The 27,965-nt window shown below is 46.0% G+C and overlaps 1 protein-coding gene across 4 annotated transcripts in view; it reads right to left on the bottom strand.

Moving 5' to 3' along the window:
* Nucleotides 1-27,965, bottom strand: part of LOC144494934 (aldehyde dehydrogenase 1A1-like) — a 134,901-nt gene that overhangs the window by 56,827 nt on the left and 50,109 nt on the right. For all 4 annotated transcript variants that reach the window (XM_078214554.1, XM_078214557.1, XM_078214556.1 and 1 more), the window contains exons 4-5: nucleotides 15,091-15,231; nucleotides 12,525-12,654 (exon numbers count right to left, since the gene is read on the bottom strand). In XM_078214554.1, the coding sequence (XP_078070680.1) occupies nucleotides 12,525-12,654; nucleotides 15,091-15,231 (271 nt within the window). The remainder of the gene's footprint in view (nucleotides 1-12,524; nucleotides 12,655-15,090; nucleotides 15,232-27,965) is intronic.

Below are 27,965 nucleotides of genomic sequence, written 5' to 3'. Positions count from 1 at the left end.
GTATGGAGGAACAGTGGGGATCCCTTACTGTATGGAAGAGGAACAGTGTGGATCCCTCACTGTCTGGACGAGGAACAGTCTGGATCCCTCACTGTCTGGAGGAGGAACAGTCTGGATCCTTCACTGTCTGGAGGAGGAACAGTCTGGATCCCTCACTGTCTGGAGGAGGAACAGTCTGGATCCCTCACTGTATGGAAGAGGAGTGTGGATCCCTCACTGTCTGGAGGAGGAACAGTCTGGATCCTTCACTGTCTGGAGGAGGAACAGTCTGGATCCCTCACTGTCTGGAGGAGGAACAGTGTGGATCCCTCACTGTATGGAAGAGGAACTGTGTAGATCCCTCACTGTATGGAAGAGGAAGAGTCTGGATCCCTCACTGTCTGGAGGAGGAATAGTCTGGATCCCTCACTGTCTGGAAGAGGACCAGTCGGGATCCCTCACTGTCTGCAGGAGGAACAGTCTGGATCCCTCACTGTATGGAGGAGGAGTGTGGATCCCTCACTGTCTGGAGGAACAGTGTGGATCCCTCACTGTCTGGAAGAGGACCAGTCGGGATCCCTCACTGTCTGCAGGAGGAACAGTCTGGATCCCTCACTGTATGGAGGAGGAGTGTGGATCCCTCACTGTCTGGAGGAACAGTGTGGATCCCTCACTGTCTGGAAGAGGACCAGTCTGGATCCCTCACTGTCTGGAGGAGGAACAGTCTGGATCCCTCACTGTCTGGAGGAACAGTGTGGATCCCTCACTGTATGAACGAGGAACCGTGTGGATCCCTCACTGTCTGGAGGAACAGTATGGGTCCCTCACTGTATGAACGAGGAACAGTGTGGATCCCTCACTGTATGGAGGAACAGTGTGGATGCCTCACTGTATGGAGGAACAGTGTGGATCCCTCACTGTATGGAGGAACAGTGTGGATCCCTCACTGTATGGAGGAACAGTGTGGATCCCTCACTGTATGGAGGAACAGTGTGGATCCCTCACTGTATGGAGAACAGTGTGGATCCCTCACTGTATGGAGGAACAGTGTGGATCCCTCACTGTATGGAGGAACAGTGTGGATCCCTCACTGTATGGAGGAACAGTGTGGATCCCTCACTGTATGGAGGAACAGTGTGGATCCCTCACTGTATGGAGGAACAGTGGATCTCTTGCTACGGTTAAAAATAACCTTTCCAACAATTTACTGCCTATTTTGCGCTAAAAGTTAAAACTTATTTTGCCAATGTATCTTTATAAAAACAATAAATTGTTATTAATAACAAGAAGTAATTTACTAAGCTTGACTCTCTACAGGTCTGACTGAGTTGATTTATTTTCCATTCAAACAAGCACTGGAAACATTCTGCGGTTTCATTCCAGGGACTAGAAATTATTTGAAAGGTTGAAAGCATATATTTACTCGTTAAATTATATTTGATGCTTAATTTAGTTGTGCTTCCTTTTTTCTGCCGTTTGGCCTCTTTGGAAATGATCAGATTGTTCTGCAATGTATCTTTTCAACGGTCTCATTCCGGAAATGGGAGGGAACGCTTTATCAGTTTGTAATGCCATTTGACATTTTTAATGGTACTGTCATACTGCAAGTACCAGGTTGGATTGATACCACTTTAGAATAGTCAAAACAAGTTTGCTGAAATTTTAATATTAGTGAAATGCCAATGGATGGGTCAGTTGGTTCTTTGCCAACATTAAACAACTTAGTTTAAAAATAAGATTAAGAAAAGTATCTAGGGAACTAATTGCCTTGGAATTATTAAAAAGCTTTATTTGCAGCAGTTATAATTATACTGCAGCTGACAGGGACTGAAGGACTCGAGTATGTCTCACATCCTTGCCAAAATTCAGTAGAATTTCCTTCACTCCTGAGTAACCGAGTTACATTAATGTAACAAACTGTATTGTATATTTGATCTACAAGCCTAAAATGACAGAAGTGTTAAATCTCTTGGAGCCAAAGAAAGTGAAAGTGTACCGTTCACTGTTGCAACTTGCGGTGATTGTCCCTTTGAGGACAACACAGTAGGAGAGGGTCACCTGGCTTGAGGGACCAATTGGAATGAGAGTGACTAATCACTCAAAAGGGTGGAGTCCTCTCTTCGGCAGAAGACTTGTAGAAGACATCAAGGCACCATGGCATTTGGTGGGCTGCTACGGGGCAGTCGTGGGGCTGCTAGTCTCTGGACAGTTATTCTTATTTATAAATTTTTTTTTTTCTAATGCAGTCTGTGAACATTACACAACTTCAGCAGATGTACATGTAACTCCAAGTATCTTGTCAATTGGGTGCAAAACGCTGCCATGGAAACCTCCTATTCTTAGGCAACTGTTTGTAAGTTGCTAAATATTAGAAAGAATTGGAAACCTATTTTCACACTATTTATTGATAAGTCCTTTTGCCAATAGAATAACCAATAGGATAGACCAGCTGTCAGGGTGGCAGGGAACTCTATGGGCCCGATTTTACCAACAATTTGCGCCCATTTTCGGGCGCAAAATCACGGTAAAATTGGGCGTGAAGCCTTTATCGCGATCTGCACCCGCGTCCGAGCAAATCGCGACTTTACCGACACCCGATTCGGGCGGGGATCCGTTCCGCACCCGAATCGGGCGGCCCGACGATTTAAATGCATCAGCACGCATTTAAATCGATTTAATGAACCGCCCACCCAACTCTACCATCAAATCCCATTTTACCTTCTTCTGTTCCGTTCCGGATCTGCGCTTTTAGTGACCTGCAAAATAAAAATCCGAAGCCGATTTTTATTTTGCAGGGGAACCTCCGAAGCGGGTTCAGAGCCTGCAACGGCTCTCTGGCCCAGATCATCCTCTTGGAGGGGGTGGGGGAGGAGGAGGGGGCAGCTCTGATGTATCTCTGGTTGGGGGAGAGGAGGAGGAGAGGGGTGGGGGCTCTGATGTATCTCTGGTTGGGGAGGAGGAGGAGGGGGGTGGCTCTGATGTACCTCTGGTTGGGGGGGGAGGAGGAGGGGGCGGGTCGGATCATCCTCTGGGGGGGGTAGAGGGGTCCGCTGCCACTCTGCGGGCGATCAGTGGGGAGGTAGGGGGGCAGGGGGGTCTGCTGCCACTCTGGGGGCGATCCCTCCTCCCCACCAGAGGAATGAATCCCACTCACCCTTCCTCCATCCACTCCTACAATGTTCATCCTGATTCACTTCACATCCTTTCTCTTGCATTCATCACAAAATTTACTCTCCCCTTCAGCACAAAAAATAGTTACATGTGTACCACAGACTCAGTTTTATTGTTGTGCCATGGCAATGCCCTATCGCAGCTCATGTTGACCGAAAAAAGGAACAATAGCTGACCATTTCAAACTGTGAAAGGAGGAATAGATTTCTGGAGGATTTGTTTCTATGATCTGTCAGGTGAGAATGTCAACAAAAAATGGAAGATGCACAGAAGGGGCAGTGTCATGGAAATAAAGATATGGTGAATCGAAGACGAATACTGAAACTTAGAATTTGAAAACTGTGTGGTTTTAGGAATGGTACACTGACGTTTTGTGAAGTGTGCAATGGCCTGGAAGCACCAATAGTCTTCCTTTGCAATGAATACCAAAAGATAGTTCAAGTAATTTTATCTTGAGACAACATTGAAAAGATTATGGAATGATTCAGGACTCAATAACACCTGTACAGCTGGTGATGGGCATCAAGCATGGACGATTTGATATTCCTTCTATATCATTGGAGAAAACTGCAGCGGATAGAAAAGCACCTAGTTGTATTTTGCAAACACAGAGGTAGTAAAGAAGTGAGAGAGCTGGTGAGGATTTTGGGTTCTGCATTTACGGCAAGTTGAAACTCACTCCATGTTTGTGATTGGTGTGAGCAGCGTACAGCTTGAGGTGGATGAAGTGCAGGGAGGTAGAATGGATGTGTTCGATACTGAGATGTTCACTGCTCTGGTGTCAGATACACAGCCATTTATTTTGGGTACTCTGTAGTTAAAACTGAATGCGTAAGAACTGAGTGAGTTAAATCAATCCCACTAAACCAGATCTATATCAAAATTATGTAAAGATGACAAATGGATTCGCAGTCGATCTGGAGGAGAAGGTGGAGACGGAAGGGAATGTAACGTGGATTTATTAATGCAAAAAGAACCATGTTATATTTAAGCCGTGAAAACGAAGAAGTGTCAGTGAGAACGATGGTAATGGGTGATTGAGATTATGTTATGGACCCGATTTTACCATTTTGAGTCTAAGTGCCGAATCTGGGCGTCAAATAGATCCGCGCCTGGAATCCTCTTTCCAGCGCGCCCATACGCGTTTTGCTGGCTCCGGTCCAATTCGCGCTGTGGGCCGATCGGAGCTCTGAACTGCGCATGTGCAGTTTGAAAAAAATCTGACAGAGCGCGCCCGGGCGCGAAAGAAAAAAATAGCAGAAAGCGGAGAGAGCGGCTCTCTGACGATCATCCTCTGGTCGGGGGGGAGGGGGGGGGGGTGGGAGGAGGAGGGGTGCAGGACCCAGATCATCCTCTGGTCGGGGGAGGGGGGGAGGAGGGGGGTGGAACCCAGATCATCCTCTGGTTGGGGGTGGGGGGGGAGGGGGGGGGTCCGCTGCCACTCTGCGGCCGATCCCTCCTCCCCACCAGAGGAACGAATCCCTCCTCCCGGAGTGGACGTGCGGCCATGCCATCCCACAAAACCTTCAGGATGAAGCGATTCCTCGCTAAGAAGATGAAGCAGAACCGACCGATTCCACAGTGGATCCACATGAAAACTGGCTACAAGATCAGTACAAGTCCAAGAGGAGACACTGTAGAAGGACCAAGCTGGGCCTGTAAAGGGATACTCCATCACTGGTACACTACCAGCCACAGATTACACTTCCCTGCAGGTGCAAGAAAGCGGGAGAGATGGCTGTGGATTTGTTCCTCCGGTGGGGAGGAGGGATCGGCCGCAGATTGGCAGCGGACCCCCCCCCTGACCAGAGGATGATCTGGGTCCCACCCCCCCGGTCCCACCCCCCCCTCCTCCCACCCACCCAATTCCCTGATCAGAGGATGATCTGGGTCCTGCCCCCCCTCCTCCCCCCCAACCCCCCCCACCCCCACCAAAGTGAGGATGGCCTGGGTCAGAGAGCCGTTGGAGTCTCTGACCCCGCTCTTCGGAAGCTGCAGCGACAACTTCAGACTTTTATTTTGCAGGTCGGTTACAGCGCGGATGCGGAACGGGCCAGAAGACGGTAAAGTGGGATTTGGCGGTAGGGTTGGATGCGCGGTTCATTAAGTCGATTTAAATGCATGCAAATGCATTTAAATCGCCGGGCCACCCAATTTGGGTGCAGGCCGGACCCGAGCCCGAATCGGGTGTTGGTAAAGCCGCGATCTGCTCGGAATCGGGTGCAGATCTCGGTATAGGCTCGCGCCCAACTTTACCGCGATTTTGCACCCGAAAATGGGCATGAAGTTTTGTTAAAATCGGGCCCTATGTCTGGCTATTAACACCGCAGAATTAGATCAGTTGATACTTGATGGAGTGTGGAGGTTAGGTGAGCAAGTTGGTGTCAGAGAGCCGCTCTCTCCGCTTTCTGCTTTTTTTTTCTTTCCCGACACGGGCGCGCTTTTTCAGATTTTTTTCGAACTGCGCATGCGCAGCTCAGAGCTCCAATCGTTCCGGCAGTGCTAAGCCCCGCCCACAGCGCGGATCGGACAGGAGACGGCTGACAGCATATGGGCGCGCTGGAAAGCAGATTTCAAGGTCGGGTCTGTACTACGCCCAGATTCGTCACTTGGAATCAAAATGGTAAAATCGGCCCTACACTACAATTTCTGGAGTTGTGGATGGCATAGTATCCAAATCATCTCTGCTGAAAAGTGCATTAGTACTCAATTTTGGTAAATACAGAATTGAATTCCGCTGTGATGCCCCTGAAAAGTGAATAGTTCTGCTAATGTTTACTATCTATGTTCATATATGAAGATGTGGAGATGCCGGCGTTGTACTGAGGTGGGCATGGTAAGAAATCTCACAACACCAGGTTAATGTCCAACAGGTCAGACTGTGTACCTTGATATAAAGGGGCAAATATGAGTGTGAAGCCAGTGTGTCGTTCCCAGTGTAGGATGTGGGAGGTCCTGGAGGCACCTGGCCTCCCGGACATCCACATTTGTGAGGGGTGTGTCAAGCTGCGGTTCCTGAGGGGCCGTGTTAAAGAGCTGGAAGTGCAGCTCGAGGATGTTAGGCTGTTAAGGGAGAATGAGCAGGTGATAGACAAGAGCTATCATCAGGTGGTCACACCAGGGCCACGGGTGGAGGCCAAGTGGGTGACGGCCAGGAAGGGTAACGCTCGGGTGATTGAGAGCACCCCGGTGGATGTGCCCCTACACAACAAGTACTCCTGCCTGAGTACTGCTGGGGGGGACAGCCCGCCTGGGGGAAGCAGCAGTGGCCGTGTCGCTGGAGTGGAGTCCGGCACTGTAACTCAAAGGGCTAAGGAAAAGAGGAGGAAAGCAGTGTTAATTGGGGACTCGACAGTAAGGGGGTCGGACAGGCGTTTTTGCGCAGGCAGGCGGGAGTCTCGGATGGTGGTCTGCCTCCCTGGGGCCGGGATCCAGGATATCGCTGGTCGACTCCCAGAAACATTTCCACTCCATCTGACGAAGGAGCAGCGCTCCGAAAGCTTATGGTATTTGCTACCAAATAAACCTGTTGGACTTTAACCTGGTGTTGTGAAACTTCTTACGATGGAGAGGAGCCAGAGGTAGCGGTACATATTGGTACCGCTGATGTGGGAAGGAAGGGGAAGGGGTCATGAAAAGAGAGTATAGGGAATTAGGGAGACAGCTGAGAAGGAGGAAAGCAAAGGTAGTAATCTCAGGATTGCTGCCTGTGCCACGGGAGGGTGAGGGCAGGAATGGAGTGAGGTGGAGGATGAATGTGTGGCTGAGGGACTGGTGCAGGGGCAGGTTTTCAGGTTCCTGGACCACTGGGACCTCATTAGGGGCAGGTGTGACCTGCACACAAAAAACGGGTGGCACTTGAATCCCAGGGGGACCAATATCCTGGCGGGAAGGTTGTCTAAGGCTACTGGGGAGAGTTTAAACTAGATAGGATGGGGGGAGGGGATCAAGACAAGGTGACTGGGAGCGAGGAAGTTAGCTCGCAAACAGAGAAGGGTTATAGATGGTGCAAGAGGGAGGATGGATGGGGGATAGAGAAGGGGAGAGCTCAGACCAAAGGATTGAGACGTGTTTACTTTAATGCCAGGAGTTGGGCCTCTGATGCAAATGTTTGTCTCGTCACTGGACGCAGGTGAGGTCCCAGAGGATTGGAGGATAGCCAATGTGGTCCCGTTATTTAAGAAGGGTAGGAAGGATAACCCGGGTAATTATAGGCCGGTGAGCTTGACGTCCGTGGTGGGGAAGTTGTTGGAGAAGATTCTTAGAGATAGGATGTATGCGCATTTAGAAAGGAATAAACTCATTAACGATAGTCAGCATGGTTTTGTGAGAGGGAGGTCATGCCTCACTAACCTGGTGGTGTTTTTTGAAGAAGTGACCAAAATGGTTGACGAAGGAAGGGCCGTGGATGTTGTCTATATGGACTTTAGTAAAGCGTTTGACAAAGTCCCTCATGGTAGGCTAGTGAAAAAGGTTGGATCTCATGGGATAAAGGGGGAGGTGGCTAGATGGGTGGAGAACTGGCTTGGTCACAGAAGACAGAGGGTGGTAGTGGAAGGGTCTTTTTCCGGCTGGAGGCCTGTGACTAGTGGTGTACCGCAGGGCTTTGTATTGGGACCTCTGCTGTTTGTGATTTATATAAATGATCTGGAAGAAGGAGTAACTGGGGTGATCAGTAAGTTTGCGGACGACACAAAACTGGCAGGACTTGCAGATAGTGAGGAACATTGTCAGAGGCTACAGAAGGATATAGATAGGCTGGAAATTTGGGCAAAGAAATGGCAGATGGAGTTCAATCCTGATAAATGCAAAGTGATGCATTTTGGTGGGAATAATGTAGGGAGGAGCTACACGATAAATGGAAGAACCATAAAGGGTGTAGAGACGCAGAGGGACCTGGGTGTGCAAGTCCACAGATCCTTGAAGGTGACGTCACAGGTGGAGAAGGTGGTGAAGAAGGCATATGGCATGCTTGCCTTTATAGGACGGGGCATAGAGTATAAAAGTTGGGGTCTGATGTTGCAGATGTATAGAACGTTGGTTCGGCCGCATTTGGAATACTGCGTCCAGTTCTGGTCGCCACACTACCAGAAGGACGTGGAGGCTTTGGAGAGAGTACAGAGGAGGTTTACCAGGATGTTGCCTGGTATGGAGGGGCTTGGTTATGAGGAGAGATTGGGGAAACTGGGGTTGTTCTCCTTGGAAAGACGGAGGATGAGGGGAGACTTAATAGAGGTGTATAAAATTATGAAAGGCATAGATAGGGTGAACGGTGGGAAGCTTTTCCCCGGGTCGGTGGTGACGTTCATGAGGGGTCATAGGTTCAAGGTGCAGGGGGGGAGGTTTAACACAGATATCAGAAGGACATATTTTACACAGAGGGTCGTGGGGGCCTGGAATGGGTTGCCGGGCAAGGTGGTGGAGGCGGACACACTGGGAACGTTTAAGACTTATCTAGACAGCTATATGAACGGAGTGGGAATGGAGGGATACAAAAGAGTGGTCTAGTTTGGACCAGGGAGCGGCGCGGGCTAATTGTTCTTTGTTTCTCGTTTCAAGGCTTCATTCTATGATCATCTTGCTGGTGCCAGTACAGAGCGAGACTGCGGATAGTTGGGAACCATCTCGGGGGCAGGGAATTCATATGGTGTTCGTGGAAGTGGAAATGAATAGGGTTGGGAAGCATTTTCCGATCAGGGCCAGTGTGATCTCCTGGACTCGTTTCGATCGCCTCAGGGGGTCGGAGAGGAATTTCCCAGATTTTCTTTTTCCCCATATTGGCCCTGGGGTTTTCACTCTGGGTTTTCGCCTCTCCCTGGAGATCACATGGTCTGGAATGGGGGGGTAGGGGTGAGTTAATAGGTTGTGATGAACAAAGCATCATAGCTGTGAGGGACAGCTCGGGGATAGGATATTAGTATGTAGATAGGCTGGAAAATTGGGCGGGGATCCTGGATTCAAGATTCAATCCTGGACCGGGGAGCGGCGTGGGCTTGGAGGGCCGAAGGGCCTGTTCCTGTGCTGTATTGTTCTTTGTTCTTTGTTTGTTCTTGAGTATAGCGAATAAAGGGGATGAGCTCAGAGCGTGGATCGATGCCTAGAAGTGTGATGTGGTGGCCATTACGGAGACTTGGATGTCTCAGGGACAGGACTGTAAACTACAGGTGCCGGGATTCAGATGTTTCAGGAAGGACAGGGAGGGAGGCAAGAGAGAGGGTGGAGTGGCACTGCTGATCAGGAATAGTGTCACAGCTGTAGAGAAGGTGTATGCTGTGGAGGGATTGTCTACAGAGTCTCTGTGGGTGGAAGTTCGGAGTGGGAAGGGGTCGATCACTTTGCTGGGAGTTTTCTATAGGCCGCCCAATAGTGACAGGGAGGTGGAGGAGCAGATAGGGAAACAAATCCTGGAGAGTTGCAATAATAGCAGAATTGTTGTGATGGGAGACTTTAATTTCCCAAACATAGATTGGAATATCCCTAGGGTAAGGGGATTGGATGGGGAGGAGTTCGTTAGGTGTGTTCAGGAGGGTTTCCTGACACAGCATGTGGACAAGCCTACAAGAGGAGAGCCTGGACAGGTGTCAGATCTCTCAGTGGGAGAACATCTTGGGGATAGCGATCATAACTCTATCTCCTTTATGCTTGCATTGGAAAAAGAGAGGATCAAGCAAGCTAGGAAAGCATTTATATGGAGTAAGGGGAAATATGAAGACATAAGGCAGCAAATTAAAGGAGTAAATTGGAAGGAGGTATTCTCGGGGAAATGTACTGAAGAGAGGTGGCAGTTTTTCAAGGAATGTCTGTCTAGAGTTCTACAGGACAATGTTCCAAGCAGACAGGGAGGAGTTGGTAGGTTAAAGGAACCGTGGTGCACGAAAGCTGTGCGGGACCTAGTCGAGAAGAAAAGGAAAGCATACAAAAGGTTCAGAGAGCTGGGCGAAGATAGGGATCTAGATGAGTATACGGCTTGTAGGAAGGGACTAAAGAAGGAAATTAGGAGAGCCAGAAGGGGTCACGAGAAGGCCTTGGCAAGTAGAATTAAGGAAAACCCTAAGGCGTTCTATAAATATGTGAAGAGTAAAAGGATGAGACGTGAAGGAATAGGGCCTATAAAAGGTGAAGGCGGGAAAATCAGTACGGAACCAGTAGAAATGGCAGAGGTGCTTAATGAGTATTTTGCCTCGGTTTTCACAGAGGAGAAGGACCTGGGTGGATGTACTGTGGGCTTACGGTGGACTGAAAAGATTGAGTATGTGGACTTTAACAAAGAGGTTGTGCTGGAATCTTTGAATGGCATCAAGATAGATAAGTCGCCGGGTCCGGATGGGATGTACCCCAGGTTACTGTGCGAGACGAGGGAACAGATTGCAGAGCCTCTGACGATGATCTTTGCATCGTCGATGGAGACGAGAGAGGTACCGGAGGATTGGAGGATTGCAGATGTGGTTCCTATTTTCAAGAAGGGGAATAGGGATAGCCCAGGAAATTACTGACCGGTGAGTCTAACCTCAGTGGTTGGTAAGCTGATGGAGAAGATCCTGAGGGACAAGATTTATGAGCATTTGGAGAGGTTTAGTATGCTCAAGAATACTCAGCATGGCTTTGTCAGAGGCAGATCGTGCCTTACGAGCCTGGTGGAGTTCTTCGAAAATGTGACGAAACACATTGACGAAGGGAAAGCGGTAGATGTGGTTTATATGGATTTTAGCAAGGCGTTCGATAAGGTCCCCCATGCAAGGCTTCTCGAAAAAGTGAGAGGGCATGGGATCCAAGCGGCTGCTGCCCTGAGGATCCAGAACTGGCTTGCCCAAAGGAGGCAGAGAGTGGGTATAGATGGGTCTTTTTCTAAATGGAGGTCGGTCACCAGTGGTGTGCCCCATGGATCTGTTCTGGGACCCTTGCTATTTGTCATTTTCATAAATGACCTGGATGAGGAAGTGGAGGGATGGGTTGGTAAGTTTGCCGACGACACAAAGGTTGGTGGGGTTGTGGATAGTCTGGAGGGATGTCAGAAGTTACAGAGGGACATAGATAGGATGCAAGACTGGGCGGAGAAGTGGCAGATGGACCTCAACCCAGGTAAATGTGTAGTGGTCCATTTTGGCAGGTCAAATGGGATGAAGGAGTACAATATAAAGGGAAAGACTCTTAGTACTGTAGAGGATCAGAAGGACCTTGGGGTCCGGGTCCACAGGACTCTAAAATCGGCCACGCAGATGGAGGAGGTGGTTAAGAAGGCGTATGGTGTGCTGGCCTTTATCAATCGAGGGATTGAGTTTAGGAGTCGGGGGATAATGATGCAGCTATATAAGACCCTCGTCAGACCCCACTTGGAGTACTGTGCTCAGTTCTGGTCGCCTCATTACAGGAAGGATGTGGAAAGATTGAAAGGGTGCAGAGGTGATTTACAAGGATGTTGCCTGGATTGAGTGGCATGCCTTATGAGGATAGGCTGAGGGAGCTCGGTCTTTTCTCCTTGGAGAGACGTAGGATGAGAGGAGACCTAATAGAGGTATATAAGATGTTGAGAGGCATAGATCGGGTGGACTCTCAGAGACTTTTTCCCAGGGTGGAAATGGCTGCTACGAGAGGACACAGGTTTAAGGTGCTGGGGTGTAGGTACAGGGGAAATGTTCGGAGGAAGTTTTTCACACAGAGGGTCATGGGCGAGTGGAATCGGCTACCGTCAGTGGTGGTGGAGGCAAACTCAATAGGGTCTTTTAAGGGACTCCTGGATGAGTACATGGGACTTAATAGGATGGAGGGTTATAGGTAGGCCTAAAAGGTAGGGATATGTTCGGCACAACTTGTGGGGCCGAAGGGCGTGTTTTGTGCTGTAGTTTTCTATGTTAGGTCTATTTAGAATCACGAGCTTTCAGTGCGCTGCTCCTTCATCAGATGAGTCACCTGGTGTTGTGAGACTTCTTACTGTGCCCACATATGAAGAAATACCGTTTCCACCAGAGTTTACATTGGTGCTTATGGTTCCATACGTTTATAAGAAATCAATTGTCTATAACGGATTAGAAGGGAAGTAGCCAAAACTAAAGATCCAAAGCTATGAAGGTAAATGCGCATTTTTGGGAATAACTTGTTAATAATTTACTTATAATTGTTTATTAACAAAATGAAAAAGCTTTCCTGTCTAACACAGCTGTTAAAGGATTAGTGAAGTTTAAGATGTGTACTGGGAGTAACAGACAAGATAATTTTGTTTCTGGTTCTGAAAATCTTGAGATTAGAATAATTTAGCTAAAAATAAACACACTGCATGAAAACATTCTTACATTATTAGAAAATTCCCACAGTGTTTATTTCAAGGTTAGATGAGAACATTAATTTAACACAATTAATGAACATAAATAAAACCTTACCCACAGGGATGGTACGTCCTTGGATTTTGTCAGCCCAGCCAGCATAGTAGCGCAGTGTTTTAATTGAGCCATCTAAGTCAACAAAGTATGCATGGAGGAAGAGCTTTCCAGAGTCAATAGATTCTATTGTCTTAAATAAAATAAAAATTTTGCCAGTCAGTGATATTAGTTCTAATGAATTACAGTTAAATCAGCTCTAACTTTCCAAGAGAGCCTGCAGCTATCTCCAATAATTGAGAAGTTAAAAATTCATCTTAATTTAAGAATATCCTAAACATAAAAAAGATGTAAAGACTTTTATTAAATAACCTACTGCAATGACCTTCAGTGTAATTATACCATTCCATGAATCATGTCACACATTATTTTGTGATGATCACATAACAGGGCCTGAGCTGGTTGAGTGTCTAGTTGAAATAGTTGATGAATGTAGAATTTTTTCTCATTAATATTCAAGTAACAAAAAAAAGCTGCATTGAAACTTCTGTCAGTAATCTTTGGATAAGTATGTAGGACAACACAATTCCATCTTTTCGTGACATTTAAGTATGTCCTCATATTAATTAATTGAAGTCATGTAACTGAAATACTTAATAGAATGCACAGGTACTGCTGTGAACCTGTGTGCGTGTGGAGGGGGATGGGGGAGGGTGGAGAGAAATGGAGTGTTGTCTGGAGGGCTGCAATACAAATTTGAATAGTGCAGCCGTGATGATGATGGACACATTTTCATCTTTGAGAATCAGGGTGTATTTATACCGTACCTTTCCTCAGAAATTAAAGAATAGAAATGAATATGAGTTGGAGGGAGCTCAAATTCCAACTTTTGCTCCCTTCCATAGAGTCAATATCAACAACAACAACTTGTGTTTATATAGTGCATGAAATTTAGTAAAACATCCCAAGGCACAACTTCACATCCTTGTTTTCAAATTCCTCCATGGCCTTGCCCCTCCCTAACTGTCATCTCATCCATTTCTACAATCTCTGTTATATCTGCACACCTCCCACTCTGGCCTATTAAGCATCCCAGTTTTAATTCTTCTACCATTAACTAACATACTTTCAGGTGCCGAGGCTTTAAGCTTGGAATTTCTTCCTGAATCCTTCCACCTCCCTATTTCTCTTTCCTGCTTTAAAGAACTCCTTAAAACCTACCTCCATGACTAAGGTTCTGGTCATGAGCCTTAATATCTCCTTGTGTGGTTTGACAAATTTTGTTTGAAAATTGCTCTTGCGAAGCACATTGAGTTATTTTACTATGTTAAAGATGGTATAGAATTACAAATTGTTGTTATTCAGGAATGGCATCCATGTAGCAGTATGTGATCACTAAGAGTGAAATTTTACATTTTTATCCTAAGTGCTGGCTGTGACGAAAAAACCAGTGTGCAGCTTCCCAAAATTGTGGATGGCGTGCCAATCAAGCGGGCTGCTTCTTGCGGCTCAAACTTCTTGAGTGTTGTTAGAGGTGCACTCATCCAAGCAAGGGGAGAATATTCTATCAAGTCCTGACGTGTGCTCTGTAGATGGTTAGGTGCATTGGCCATGCTAAGTTCTACTTCAGTGTACCTGAACGGGTGCTGGAGTGTGGCGACTAGGGGATTTTACAGTATCTTCATTGCAGTATTAACGTAAGCCTACTTGTGATTAATAAATAAACTTTATTTTAATTTTTAGATGGTGGACAGGCTTTGGGCAGTCAGAAGGTGAGTTACTTGCCACAGGATTCCTAGCCTCTGGTCTGCTCTTGTAGCACAGTACTTATATGGCTAGTTCAGTTCAATTTCAATAGTAACCCCCAGAATATCATGATGTTGATAGTCGGGGATTCAACAATGGTAACACTATTGAATGTCAAGGGGCAAAAGCCCAAATCTCTCTTGTTGGAGGTGGTTATTGCCTAGCACTTGTGTGGTGCAAATGTTATTTGCTACTTGTCAGCCCAAGCCTGGATATTGTCCAAGTCTTGCTGTATTTGGACAAGGACTGCTTCAGGTAACTGAGTTGTTGTGAACGGTGCTGAACATTGTGCAATCATCAGCAAACATCCTGACGACAATGGCAGGAAGATCATTGATGAAGCAGCTGAAGATGGTTGGGTCTCGGACATTGCCTTGAGGAATTCCTGAAGTGATTTCTTGGAGGTGAGATCATTGATCTCTAACAACCACACCATCTTTTTTAGTGCTATGTATGACTCCGAACAGTAGAGAGTTTTCCCTTGGTTCCCATGGACTCCAGATTTGCTCGGGCTCCTTGATGCCACACAATTAATTTGGTCCACTGCATTCCCAAGAACCAGCTCTAGCAGCGCCTCCTTTCTCATTTGACTGGAAACATACTGATGTAGACAATTCTCCTGAACACATTCAAGGAACCATTACTCCTCCCTGCCCTTTACACCACAACCATCCAAATCTATATTCAGATAACTAAAGTCTCCCATTATAACTACTCTATAATATGTGAATCTGTAAGAAGCATTTGTAGTACAAAAGCATATCATAACAGTAACATTGGAAGCTTCGCATGTCTGATCACGCAAATGTAAGATATAACTCACACTTAATATAACACGATCTCGTTCCATCAAATCAGCAAGTTTATTCAGAAGCTTTCCTCTTTCAGAAGCATCCATCCTGCGCCATGGTGATCCAATCTGAAAAGCTTCCCTGGCAGCTTTTACTGCTTTGTCAACTTCCACCTGAAAGGAAACAGTTCACATGTAAAGCAGTCACACTGAGATTTCTTGATGGTTTAACAGTGCAGGAAACCTTTTATAATTAGGCAATATTGCAATAGGTAACAGTACAGCAGTTAAAATTAAGACGCCACAGGATGGAATATTAAGATATTCTACATATTACATATTAACGCTTGAAGGAATGGTTACAAATATATCCACTTAGCCATTCACATTCCACTTTTCAATGGCCAAATATGGACACAAGAAGATTTATTGATTAGTGATGTGATTGATGAAAATAATTAAAGTTAACATACTTAATAAGAAATAGGTCTAGTAATTCAGCCACACACATCCTGTTCTACAGGCACTAAATCGTCTCCTAATCTTCCAATAGGATGAAGAGTAAGTGAACATGAAGACTGCGGTAAACTCCTGTCATGTGGTGAAATTCAAAGGACCACTTGAAGTCTCCAATACAAGATTAGTTTGGATTGAGGCTGCCAGTTAGTGCTAGTTTTAGCTACATTCAGGAAAACCAGGTCTATGCAGCATGATAAATGATCCTAAAGAAACTACCAGAGGAACCGACAGAGTACATTTTTAAAACTTTTATTTATTAACTTAAAAAGTTTATTTATTAGTGTCACAAATGGGCTTATATTAACATTGCAATGAAGCTACTGTGAAAATCCCCTAGTGGCCACTCTCCGGTGCCTGTTCAGGTAGACTGAGGGAGAATTTAGCATGGCCAATGCAGCTAATCAACACATCATTTTGGACTGTGGGAGGAAACTGGAGGAAACCCACGCAGACAAGAATGTGCAGACTTGGCACAGGCAGTGATCCAAGCCAGGAATTGAACCCAGGTACCTGGCACTGTGAGGCAGCAGTGCACTGTGCCACCGTGCCGCTCATGAAGTTCAAGAACAGGAGCATCCTTCTTATCCAGTGCACGCCTTCTGACCTGATCACTCGCCTTTTGACCCAGTTGCACCCCCATCCCTCTGTGCTTACAGGGAGCTGCTGTGATCACAGCTATTGTTACTATCCATAACTCGCTGGCTCTGTGAAAATTATGCCACTGTCCAATATTAGGGCACTTTGGGTCTTACCATTTAGGATTGTATTCGGTGATGCCTGCACATTGAAAATGGAAGCACCTGGATTTCTAACCAATAATTTTTGCATGGATAAGACAAGGCAGTGGTGAATTTTATTTGGAATTGGTTTGGCTATGATTTAGAAAAATAAATGTAGCTGTTACCCTAGAATAGTAACAGGAGTTGGCCACTCGGCTCTTCAAGTCTGTCCCACTATTCAGTTAGATCCTGGCTGGTCTGTATTACAATTCCAATTAGCTCTCAGATTGTTATATAAATCCAAGTCATGTCCTTTACAGAAGGAAACCTGTAATCCTTGTCTGGCTTATATGTAACTCCAGGTGTGCACCAATATGGTTAATTCTTAACTGTCCTTGGAAGTGGCGACACTCAGTTGTATCAAATTGCCAAAGTGGTCCAAGATGAAAACTCACACTATCTTCCCAGTGAAACTAGAATGGACAATAAATGCCAACCTTGCCAGCATTGCCCATACCCCATAAATTTAAAAAAAATAAAGGAACTGGAAACAATTACTTGTCAGGGTTGTCTGTCTGTTTCCCAGCTATGTTATTAAGAACCGAGCTAAATCTTAAGGCAAAAAATAGACAGTTTCAAAGCTAATAGGAGCAAAGATTTGTAAGAATGATCTAAGATATAAAAGCTGAAACAATTTTCTTCCAGATGCTGACTGACTATATGTGCAGTTCCAACATTTCCTGTTTTTAATATTCTATGCTTTATTTTATTCTTTATTATGCAATTCACAATATAAAGAGGAATATAGAAAGAAAGGAAAAAATGGTTCTTTCTTTTGTCCCACTAAAAATGGCAAAATACAATGTCCGCAGCAACATAGCTTGTTGCCCTAGCAATTACTTATAGAAAAAGGCACCTGTGGGCATAATAGCATTATCCATTCTCTCATCTGTACATGGAAAATGAATGGCAGTGAAAAAGAGCTTTAAGTGAGCTGTCAAAAAATGGATTGAGGTAATTCAATTACTGTTCATCTCGTAATTCCTGCCTGGTCAAATATCAGAGAAACTAAGAGTGGTGGTAATCTAATCTTAAGTAAAGCTATACTTTTTTATTCAGTGTAAACAGAATTCTACCTTTTAAATAGGATAATTTAACTTATAGCCCGAACTTACACTTATCATTACATGTTTGGAAATTACTGCTCACGACTTAATCTTTAGAATTTAGAACAAAAGTCCAGTAAACTAACAAAAGTGAGGCTTAAAAAAATATGATTCTTTCATGTTGTGCTATACTTAACTCTTTAAGGAAGAAAGATGAGTTTTCTTTCAATAAAATTTGCCTTTTTTTAACTTGATGTTTGTTCATTTCTCTGAATCTCTGGATGGCATGTACAATTTTGTCTTATAAACGCTCTATTCCCAGGATTCTGTCGATGGACAATACTCGTGGGAGATATGTAAAAGTCACCTGGATGATTACACTCTGACTTTCTTTCATCTTTTTTTGAAAGTGAGCCTGCAATGGCTGTGGAGAATCGTAAGATCCAACCTCTATCCTACCATTGCACAACATAATATCTTGGAGCATGAAAATGAAGATCCTGCGACAGCAACCTAAATAGGAAGAATAATATCAGAACTAAAAGGAATTACCAGTTTTTTGAAAACCATTTGGCTCATAATCTACAAGTGACTTACATAACAATGTTGCCCGATCCTGCATCTAAGGATTTTTTTAAAAAACATCACTGGAATTTGGTGCCTCCTGACTTCTGCCACCCATGATTGTTGGGCAGAAGCAGCAGAGCCTAAAATGGCACCAGTATATGACTTGCCTCCTCTGACTCCAGTTCACCTGGTTCCCATGGGAGCTGGATCTGCCCAACAGAATTGAACTCCACTCAAGATTTGGATGGATGAAAACCTGACAGTAAGTTGGCATTTCTAACAGTCATAACTTTTAGGTCCCTTCACCAACTGACTTATTGCGAACAGAATGGCAGTAACACAGAAAATGTCCCCATTGTGCAACAACATTATGGTTAAATTCTGATATAATTTGAAGGCTTTCCATAAGAATTGTGGGGCCCGATTCTCCCATCGCGACCTGCAACTTTTTTGGCGGGTCCGGTCGGGAGAATCACATGTCAGCCATTTTCTGTGATTTGCGCATGCGCCGGGAACGCATGTGTGTCTCCCAGAGCCGGAGAACAGTTCGCAGTTCACACCGCGCTGGAAAGCGGCAGGAAGAGACGTAAATCTTTTTAAAATGTATTTTAAATATATCTTGCATGTCATTATCGGGCCCGGCAAGTTCCGTGACGGGCCTGATAGCAACTCCCACTCTGCCAGGAATACTTCATTCCAGCAGGGTATAGAGTAGCTCCCCACGTTCGGGAAACAAGCGGGAGATCCCGCCGGAATGAAGGGGAGGGCAATTGGGGCCCCCAGGGGGTCGGATGGCGGGGGGTGATGCCCCCTGGGCATGGGCATCCTGGCAGTACCAGCTTGCGCCACCTGGCACTGCCTAATGCAGAGTGGGCAAAGTGCCCATGCCCATGGGGCACCTTGGCACTGCCCACCAGGCATTGGGCAGTGCCAAGGGGGTGAGGTCTATTGCGGGCGGGGCTTAAGGCGATTGGTGGGGGTGGGAGGTCCCGCTGCCACTCTGCATTGGGATTGGTCTGGGCTGAAGGGAGGGCAGTGATTGGGGCTGGCTGGGAAGGTGGTATTCTGCTGGGGTGGGGGCCTGCCTCCTGGGGGTTGTCTGCTGGGGTGAGGGATCACCACTGCTAGAGGGTGGGATCAGGGCTGGCCCAGGAATTATTGTGGGGCCATGATCAATGGGGGGAGGAATGGAGGGGCAGCACTGCGGGGTCCCGGGCTGGCCAGCGATCGAGCTGGCCAGCAAACGTGGAAATTGACAGATCGGGACCACTGCACATGTGCAGAGTTCCAGAACTGTCAGACTCCGGCGTGAATAGGCCCCGTCCCCCAGGTTTTTAATGAGATTCTGATTGTGACCTCTGCATTGCACAGAGTGGGGAGATTCGAGTGTGAAGCTGCACTGACAAAACAGTCGTGATCTAGAACAGTCATTTTCCCACCAATTCAGAACTTTTGGGAGAATCGCCTCTGTGATTTCTGCATTCCACAAATTATTTTTTTTCTTGGGATGTAGGTAACAAGAGCTGCATTTTCTACTTGTCTCTAGTCAACCTGAGGTGCGGGCCTTTTCTTTGAATCATTAAAATGTTAATTACTGTTCCCATGATGATCAAGTGGTGAGTTCCAGAACATTGACCCAGCAATGATAAAGCAACAGCAATAATATCCATATTAGGATGATGTAAGAAGCTCAGCAAAGACAACACAGTTAAAATTCAGGGGAATATGATTGGATTATTTCTTGTTGGAGATGGTTGTAATCTGGCACTTACATGGCTCAAATGTTACATACTGTTTGCCAAACTAGTCCTGCATTGTCATTTAGGTCCTGTGTGGGCAAGTAGGGCAACTTCATTATCGGAGGAGTTGTGTATGGAAATAAAAACCATACAATCATTAGGAAACAACTCCACTCCTGACTCTATGGGAATAGGACTATATAGATATTGGAAAGGCCATTGACAAAGTAGTTGAAGATCCTGCCCTGGTGAACTTCTCCTGGGGTACCAATGGTTGATTTTGAACAATAACCATCATCATCCCGTGTCAGTTAAGACTCCACACTCTTTGGTTTTCCACACTCTTACCCATCGGCATCAGCTTTGTTAAGATCCTTGGTGCCTTAGTTGGTTAAATATTGTCTTGATATCAAAACCAGTGTGTCTGGATCAAGATTGCAATGAGGTTTGGAGCCATATGATTCTGGCAGAAACCAAACTGAACAGCGCTGAGCAGATTATTGGTGAATAGATGTTGTGTAATGACACTATTGATGAGTCCTTCCCTCAATTTGCTGATGATTGAGAAAATGCTAATGGGTGACAATTGACCAGACTAGATTAGTCCCATTTCTTGCAGGTAGGATGTACTTGGAAATCTTCCATGTTATTGGCATGTACCATTGAAATAGCTGTCCTAAAATAATGAGGGAATCAGTAAATACATTTGTCCAATGTAGCTACACTAATAATAAAAAATCTTAGCAAACTATATTTCCCTTTTAGGCCGTGTCCACTTTACGTCATTACTAGATTAAAACATAAGAACATAAGAGCTAGGAGCAAGAATAGGCCATTTGGCCTCTTGAGCCTGCTCTGCCATTTAATAAGATCATGGCTGATCTTTGCATGGACTCAACTCCACTTACCCGGCTGCTCACCATAACCTTTAATTCCTTTACTGTTCAAAAATCTATCTTTGCCTTAAAAACATTCAATGAGGTAGCCTCAACTGCTTCACTGGGCAGGGAATTCCACAAATTCACAACCCTTTGAGTGAAGAAGTTCCTTCTCAACTCAGTCCTAAATCTGTTCCCCCTTATTTTGAGGCTATGCCCCTTAGTTATAGTTTCACCCACCAGTGGAAACAACCTCTCTGCTTCTACGTTATCTATTCCCTTCATAATTTTATAAGTCTCTGTAAGATCCCACCTCATTCTTCTAAATTCCAATGAATATAGTTCCAGTCTACTTAGTCTTTCCTCATAAGCCAATACGTCTCAATGGCAGTTTTCTATTCCATCATTGATGAATCTACCAGTAAATAATATGTAATAAAAATCAACTTCACTGCTGTCAACCATGAAGGCTAAAGACCATTAAATGAACACCTTCTGTAAGATATATATGATTGCCTCCTAACAACATTGTTGGGAAACCAAAACAAATTATTTTATTATCATCAAACATTGCTGCTCAATAGACTTCCTTTATTCTTCTTAGTAACCAAAATGGTAAATGTGTTAAAATTATGAAAGTCATATAATTGCAAATATTTTCATATGAGAATGATATACAATAATTACAATGGACTGAAAATTGTCTCATACATAACTTACAAAAACTGCACATACAATTTGGTTTCTACCAGCAGCTGCTGAAAAATAGTCCAGAATTGCTAGACAAATAACTATGGGTGAATAAAAAATACCACTATTAATATGCAAATAGGCAGCAATTTATAGCGATGAAGATTGTGGGCAATTTGCAGCACTTCGTCTTAACCTTCGTGAATCAACATATTTCCCTTAATTTCCCTGTGATCTTCATATAGTTTCGGCATTTGTACATTAGTTGCTTATTAAATTCACCGCGAAAGGTTAACTTCACTAATTAATAATGTAAACACCGTTTCAATGGTGTGATGGTTGTAACTAACTGCCAATCTATCTTTCTTGCCCAGAAGTTAATCAATTAAGAATGCAGAGTTTGATTCCTTCAGCCAGCGAATTATTGTTGGACTCTTTAAAAATGTAATTTTCCCTTAAATATGAATTTCTCTTTCTGTATTATTTCTCACAGTCTCTTAACTCAGTCTTTCTTTCCCTCTTTTGATTTCTCTTTCTGAAGCTGAATCACTCACTAATTCACCTTTCTTCTCAATCCTTCTTCTGTTCACCTTTCAATCTTAATCTAAATGGTTAACTGTTAGCCCCATTGTTTTCTAAGGTCTAAGATACCGTGTTGCCCTTATCACTTGCAGCCAGAATGCTTGAACTCAATGATGCAGGAACAAGTCTAACTTACACGGCATGTCATGAAATGACCCATTGTAATAAGTTCTGGGCCACAGATGTGCAAACACATAGGGCAGAATTTTCCATCTTCGAAGCTAAGTGCAATGGCGAGTGGGTTCCATGGCACATTTCTCTGAAGTCAAAATGGCGGGAAGTCCTGCTTGATTCTGTGTCATAGCGTTCGGTTTTACCATTTTGATTCTGAGTGCTGGGCGGACTTGAATCTGGGAGTGTTTCAGATCTGACTTTTAGACCCTTTCTCTAGCACCCCCATACGCACCCTGCCTGCAAAAATATCAGTGATTCCGAATCACGCTGCAGAGGCCTGTGGGTGGGGCATATCACACCCGAAACACTGTAGCTCTGATCGGAGCCTCCAACTGCGCATGCGCAGTAAAAAAAATTGAAAAATGCTCCCCTGCCACATTGCTCCCCGGCCGGATAATGCCTCCCTCTGGCAGACATTGCCCCACCCCCACAACATTACTGTCCCCCTTATCCCCCATCCCCCGCTACCCAGACTGATCGTGACCCCCTGCCCTCCCTTCTTCTCCACCGATCGTATGCAGAATGACAGTGGACTCCCCCTGCCCCGCTGCCCCCTCCCCCCCCACCAGAGAGCCATCTGGCCCGCCTTCCTCCCCCCCCACTAGATAGCGATCTGACCTGCCTCCCTCCGCCCCAGAGAGCCATCTGACCCACTTCCCCCCCCCTCCACATGAGAACCATCTGATCTGCCTCCCTCTCCTCTCCACCAGAGAGCTATCTGACCCACCTCCCTTCCCTCCCCACCAGAGAGCCATCTGACCCGCCTCCCTCCCCCCCCCCCCCCCCCCCCCCCCCTGCCAACCACCAATCTGAGTCAGAGAGTCCCCGGAAGCTCTGAACTTACCTCCTCAGAAGCTGGAGCACCCGAATCGGATCTTTGCGGATCATATCTGTTTTGCGCTGAATCTGGACGGACGAACACGGTGGTAAAGGGGGAAGTGCTGGTAAAGTTGGGTATCCAGCCCACTAATTCAATGTAAATGCATTCAAATGCATTTAAATTGCTATCGTGCCCATTTCGGGCACGGTCCAGATCGCTGCCATTTTCAGTCATTGGTAAAGGGGGAACAGTCGTGAAGGCGATCGTAGATCATGCTACTCGCCTCACACCCGACTTTACCAAGTTTTCGCGCCCGAAAACGGGCGCAACTTGATGGTAAAATTGGGCCCATAGAGTCATAGAGATTTGCAGCATGAAAACAGCCCTTCAGCCCAACTTGTCCATGCCGCCCAGTTTTGACCATTAAGCTAGTCCCAATTGCCCGTGTTGGGCTCTGTAGTCAGAATCTCATGAGTTATCCATATGCGAGTACGTCTCTGATCATCTGATGGTTTGGGAACTGATTCATCAGCTCCACCATTGTTTAACAGGATCAAAGGTCTGTTTACCATATTTAAATACCACCTGAGCAAACACATTTCACTCTCTTTGCCCAGCTGTTTCCAGGAGACTCGCAGAGACGGCTGCCATGCAGAAGAAGGCTGTACACTGCTTTGGGCATGACACCCTCTAGGCCTCGATCAGAGTAGTACAGCAGCAGAGGGAAGTCCTTTACCTTAGGGATGGCTCAAAAAAACAACCATCCTCACCTTTCTAGCCTAGGAGGCCATAGCAGAGCAGTTTAGTGTGGCTGGCACTTATACCCGGAATGTCATCCCATGCAGGAAGAGGATAAATGATCTCATCCGCCAGGGTAAATCAACATTTAACTGCCTCCAATATCAAACTCTCATCAAATTGCCATGTGCCCAAAGAGCTACCCTCTTCAGGGATCTTGCACAACATTAGCGGGAACACATAACAGCACTTCCACATCCCCACCATCTCATTTATCATGCTGAACACATTTCATACGCAGACCCTTCTGGGGAGGGCCCACCACACATCAAGGGCGTGCATGTTTCGAAACCTCTGCTCCATCCCTTCTCATCATATTCCTTTCTTTTGTATGTATCCAGTCCAGGCTGGCCCACAACAGAAGGGAATCATCCCAAGGTGCAGCCAAAGTCACACCCCTCACCAGATTTGGGGAGGATGCCACTGAGCTGGCTGGGGAGGATAGGGATGACTCTTGTGAGGAAGGGGAGATTGGTTCTCCCAGCAACCGAGTATAGATGACACCTCCATGAGCCTTGTGTTATACCCGCTCATGAACCAAAACAACCTTCTCTCCCTTTTAGGCACCAGCAGTTCTGGGCACAGGTAAAGGGCCTACATAAGCCCCAGCCATTAGACCCCCTCGGAGGAGAAAGATGAGGAAGCCACTGAAGAAGAGCTGTCATTGTACCCTCCACCAGCACAGAGTCACACACTTCGGTGGATCATTGTTCTACATTAGGCCCAGGATTATTTAGAGGAGAACACCTCATCGACACGTCTCCTCAGCAGTCAGAGGCAGGGACACCCCAGAACTCAGGACGACTGTTGGAGGTCAGCCACTCATTCAGTCCAAGTCAAATGATGAGCATCAGCGAGCAGTTGCTGACTCAGTGCTAGAGATGCAATGACAGGCAGTGAAACATCAGGCTAGAGCAAAGGATGGAGGAGTGCGTCTGCATACTGCCTGACATTGTGGCTCTGACGTGCCAACACCTTGAGGTCAGCATGGGAAGACTGGCGACCGCGATAGAGACCTTGGTCCAGCAGGTTTTGCTGGATTAGTGCTCAGTCCTGGACACCATGGCCACATACACTGGTGGGAACCATCAGTAGCTAGGTGAGAGGGGCCGGGGCACCTTGACATCCCTTCAGGCATCCTTTTCCTCAAGGAGTCAGGGAGGGGCCCCCGGGCCCCCACAAAGAGCATGAATATCAGCTGGACTCCCAAGGGGTCTTCACACAGTACATCCAAAGAGTATCCAGTCATTCAGAATCCCCCTGCCTGTGACACCATCCAGCCCAGCTGCTCAGGCCAAGGTGGGTGCATCTGCCCCTGAATAAACCCTTATCAATCTGGGGCCCTCCAGGCCTTGGACTACCACAGGACATCTATCAAGGTCATCTCAGACATAACAGTCAGCAGGCTGCCTTCACCTCTGATGCGGATGTTAGGACTGCACCCATGCGCAGTGTTCAGGTCAGGAAAATTAAGAAATATTGAACTCACTTTTGGGTCATGGGTGTGCAACCACTACATAAATATTGCACTCATGTTGATAAATTGGTTATTAATGTGAAAGGCTTGGTCAACTGAAAAATTGTTTCTACTCTCACTCCATGGGCAACATGGTTGGTGCAGGCTTGGAGGACCGAAGGCCTGTTCCTGTGCTGTAATTCTCTTTGTTCTTTGTTCCTGGCTGTTAGCCCCAGGTCTGTCTCTGCTCTCTCACTCCTGATTATGAGCCCAAGGACTATCTCTACCATCTCACTCCGACTTTAGGCCACTAGACTGAGGATTTTGACTTTCAATGTTCTCATAACTGTTCACTACGCTGTCTCCCTTCCCACACTTCCCCACCCCCCCCCCACCCATCATGTGCCCACATCATGTGCAACCCATTCCTCTTGTGCCACACTAACACACAGCCTGCCCCTTCCTATTCTGGAGTCTGAGTGCATCCCCTCCCATTCATAAATGTGGTATCCCATTCACTTCCTTTTGTGTCACTTGGGCTCCAGCTTCTGAACTCAGTTTCCCCACTGCCTCCCCATCCCATCTTGCAACTCTTTCCTATCCCTTTGCCCCACATGATTCCGCCATGCCTCACCAACCCCCTTCCCTGTCACAATACTATTTAAATGAAGAGCCTTGCCTGAGCGGTGCTGCACCGTGGTGTCCTCCAGGACTATGGAGGTGACCATCAGGAGCAGACCAACCTTATACTCCCAGCTGTGTGGCATTGCACTGGCAACACATGAGACTGGCATAGTGCTGTGGCAAGTAGCATTTGAATGTTGCAATTCAAAGTTGCAAGCTAAGTGAGGTCTGACTGCTGCATGCCACCCTTTTTCAAATATGAATCATGCTGCTGTGAATTCCCGCTAATGTGATGATTTTGATTTAGTTTAGTATTGTCACATGCTTTGGGATACAGTGAAAAGTATTGTTTCTTGCGCACTATACAGACAAAGCATACCGTTCATAGAGTACATGGGGAGAAGGTAAGCATGTAGTGTTACAGTCATCGCTAGTGGGCAGAGAAAGACAAGCATTAGAGTAAAGTTTTAAAAGCATAGAACGAGAGTAAAAGATGGAATTAGAGGGTAAGCTGGGGACAACTCGCAAGAGGTTGCACCCTCCGGCGCCATCTTAAATCATCTGCAAGATTGGAAGGCGCCACATAACTCCGGTGAGAAGCACATTTAATTCATGAATTAAAATGGAGTTCAGATCAATGTCAGCTGGCTACGTGACCCACTATCAATCCGTCATTAAAGAGTTGTTGGGAAAATTGAAAACTGCCTTCATCGCAGCAGGAATCCGATTTCTGGCCTCTTTCCAGATTCTCCTCTCCCACCCACCATGAAACCTGCCACAGGCATGATGGGAAGATTCCATCCATAGACACACACATGTTAACATACTTGTACATGTGCATACAATGCACACAAATAAACAGACTTACTTTGCTGTAAATGAGCAACAGTTTCCAAGTCTCTGGTTATTTGGGTCATTATGCAATATATTCAGATGTGACAAGGTAACCCTTCACGTAACAATAATTGAGGTAACGTGTTTAAAGTTAATAAAGGTTAAATAGTCATGTTACAGAGTAAGCCTTCGTATTGGAGAGCGCAAGAAACTTGTTCACAGATAATGAAAATAGTCCAGCTAACATTATACTTTTTTGACAAATCAGCACAGAGGATTGCGGCCTGAATATGGTCCAAAAGGAACACATAAAATAGCAGGAGTAGACCATAAGGTCCTTCAAACCTGCTCCGCCATTCACCTTGATCATGGCTGATCATCAAATTCAATATCCTGACAAAGTTCTGACGAAGGGCATCCAGACTCGAAATGTTGGCTCTATTCTCTCTCCACAGATGTTGTCAGATATGCTGAGATTTTCCAGCATTTTCTGTTTTTGTTTCAGATTCCAGCAGTATTTTGCTTTTATCAATATCCTGATCCTACCTTCCCTCCCATATCGCTTGCTCCCTTTAGCCCCAAGAGCTATATCTAATTTCTCCTTGAAATCGCGCATTTTGGTTTCAACCACTTTCTGTGGTAGTGAATTCCACAGATTCACCACTCTCTGGGTGAAGGGGATGTGAAATCCGCTTCCTCCTGCAATCAGCTCCTGAACTCAAATTCATGCTGGCCAGTGTTGCTGGCAGGGGATGAAAAGGGGAGGCATCAGGACCAATGTGGATGCGGGCAGGGGGTTTAAACATTGCTAGGTAGCTTCCTGAAGACTGACCATAGGTATTCAGGAGCCTCAGGATACTGCATTGACATTCACTGTGTTGTACTGCATTCGAATTCTGTCTGTATTATGGCATCTGGACCTGCAGCCCATGTCAGGTGGGGTGGAAATGCCTGTATCCAGTTTGCCCCCTCCCTGCCCCAGATGATTGCCTGTGGATTCTCCTGAACAGAATTCCCACTCACCTGAAGAAGGGGCTTGGAGCTCCGAAAGCTTGTGTGGCTTTTGCTACCAAATATACCTGTTGGACTTTAACCTGGTGTTGTTAAACTTCTTACTGTGATTGTCCTGGAGACAGTGAGATTTTGCTGCCATAAGATGAAGAGAGGAGGCCAGTTCACCAAACCAAAAAGGCCTGGACATAGGTGGCAGACTAAATGATTGGACATGATGTTGCTCACCGGACATGGATCCAGTGCAGGAAAAGGTTCACTGACCTTCAGTGAATGAATTTGCTACCAAATAAACCTGTTGGACTTTAACCTGGTGTTGTTAAAACTCTTACTGTCTTCAGCTTTCTGCCAGGGTGAGTCCTGAGTCCATCTGGAATTATGGATAGATGTC

Source organism: Mustelus asterias, chromosome 6, assembly GCF_964213995.1.
Source record: "Mustelus asterias chromosome 6, sMusAst1.hap1.1, whole genome shotgun sequence".
NCBI classification, from domain to species: domain Eukaryota; kingdom Metazoa; phylum Chordata; class Chondrichthyes; order Carcharhiniformes; family Triakidae; genus Mustelus; species Mustelus asterias.
Note: the sequence above shows the minus strand (reverse complement) of the source record. Positions and strands in the feature narration are given on the sequence as shown.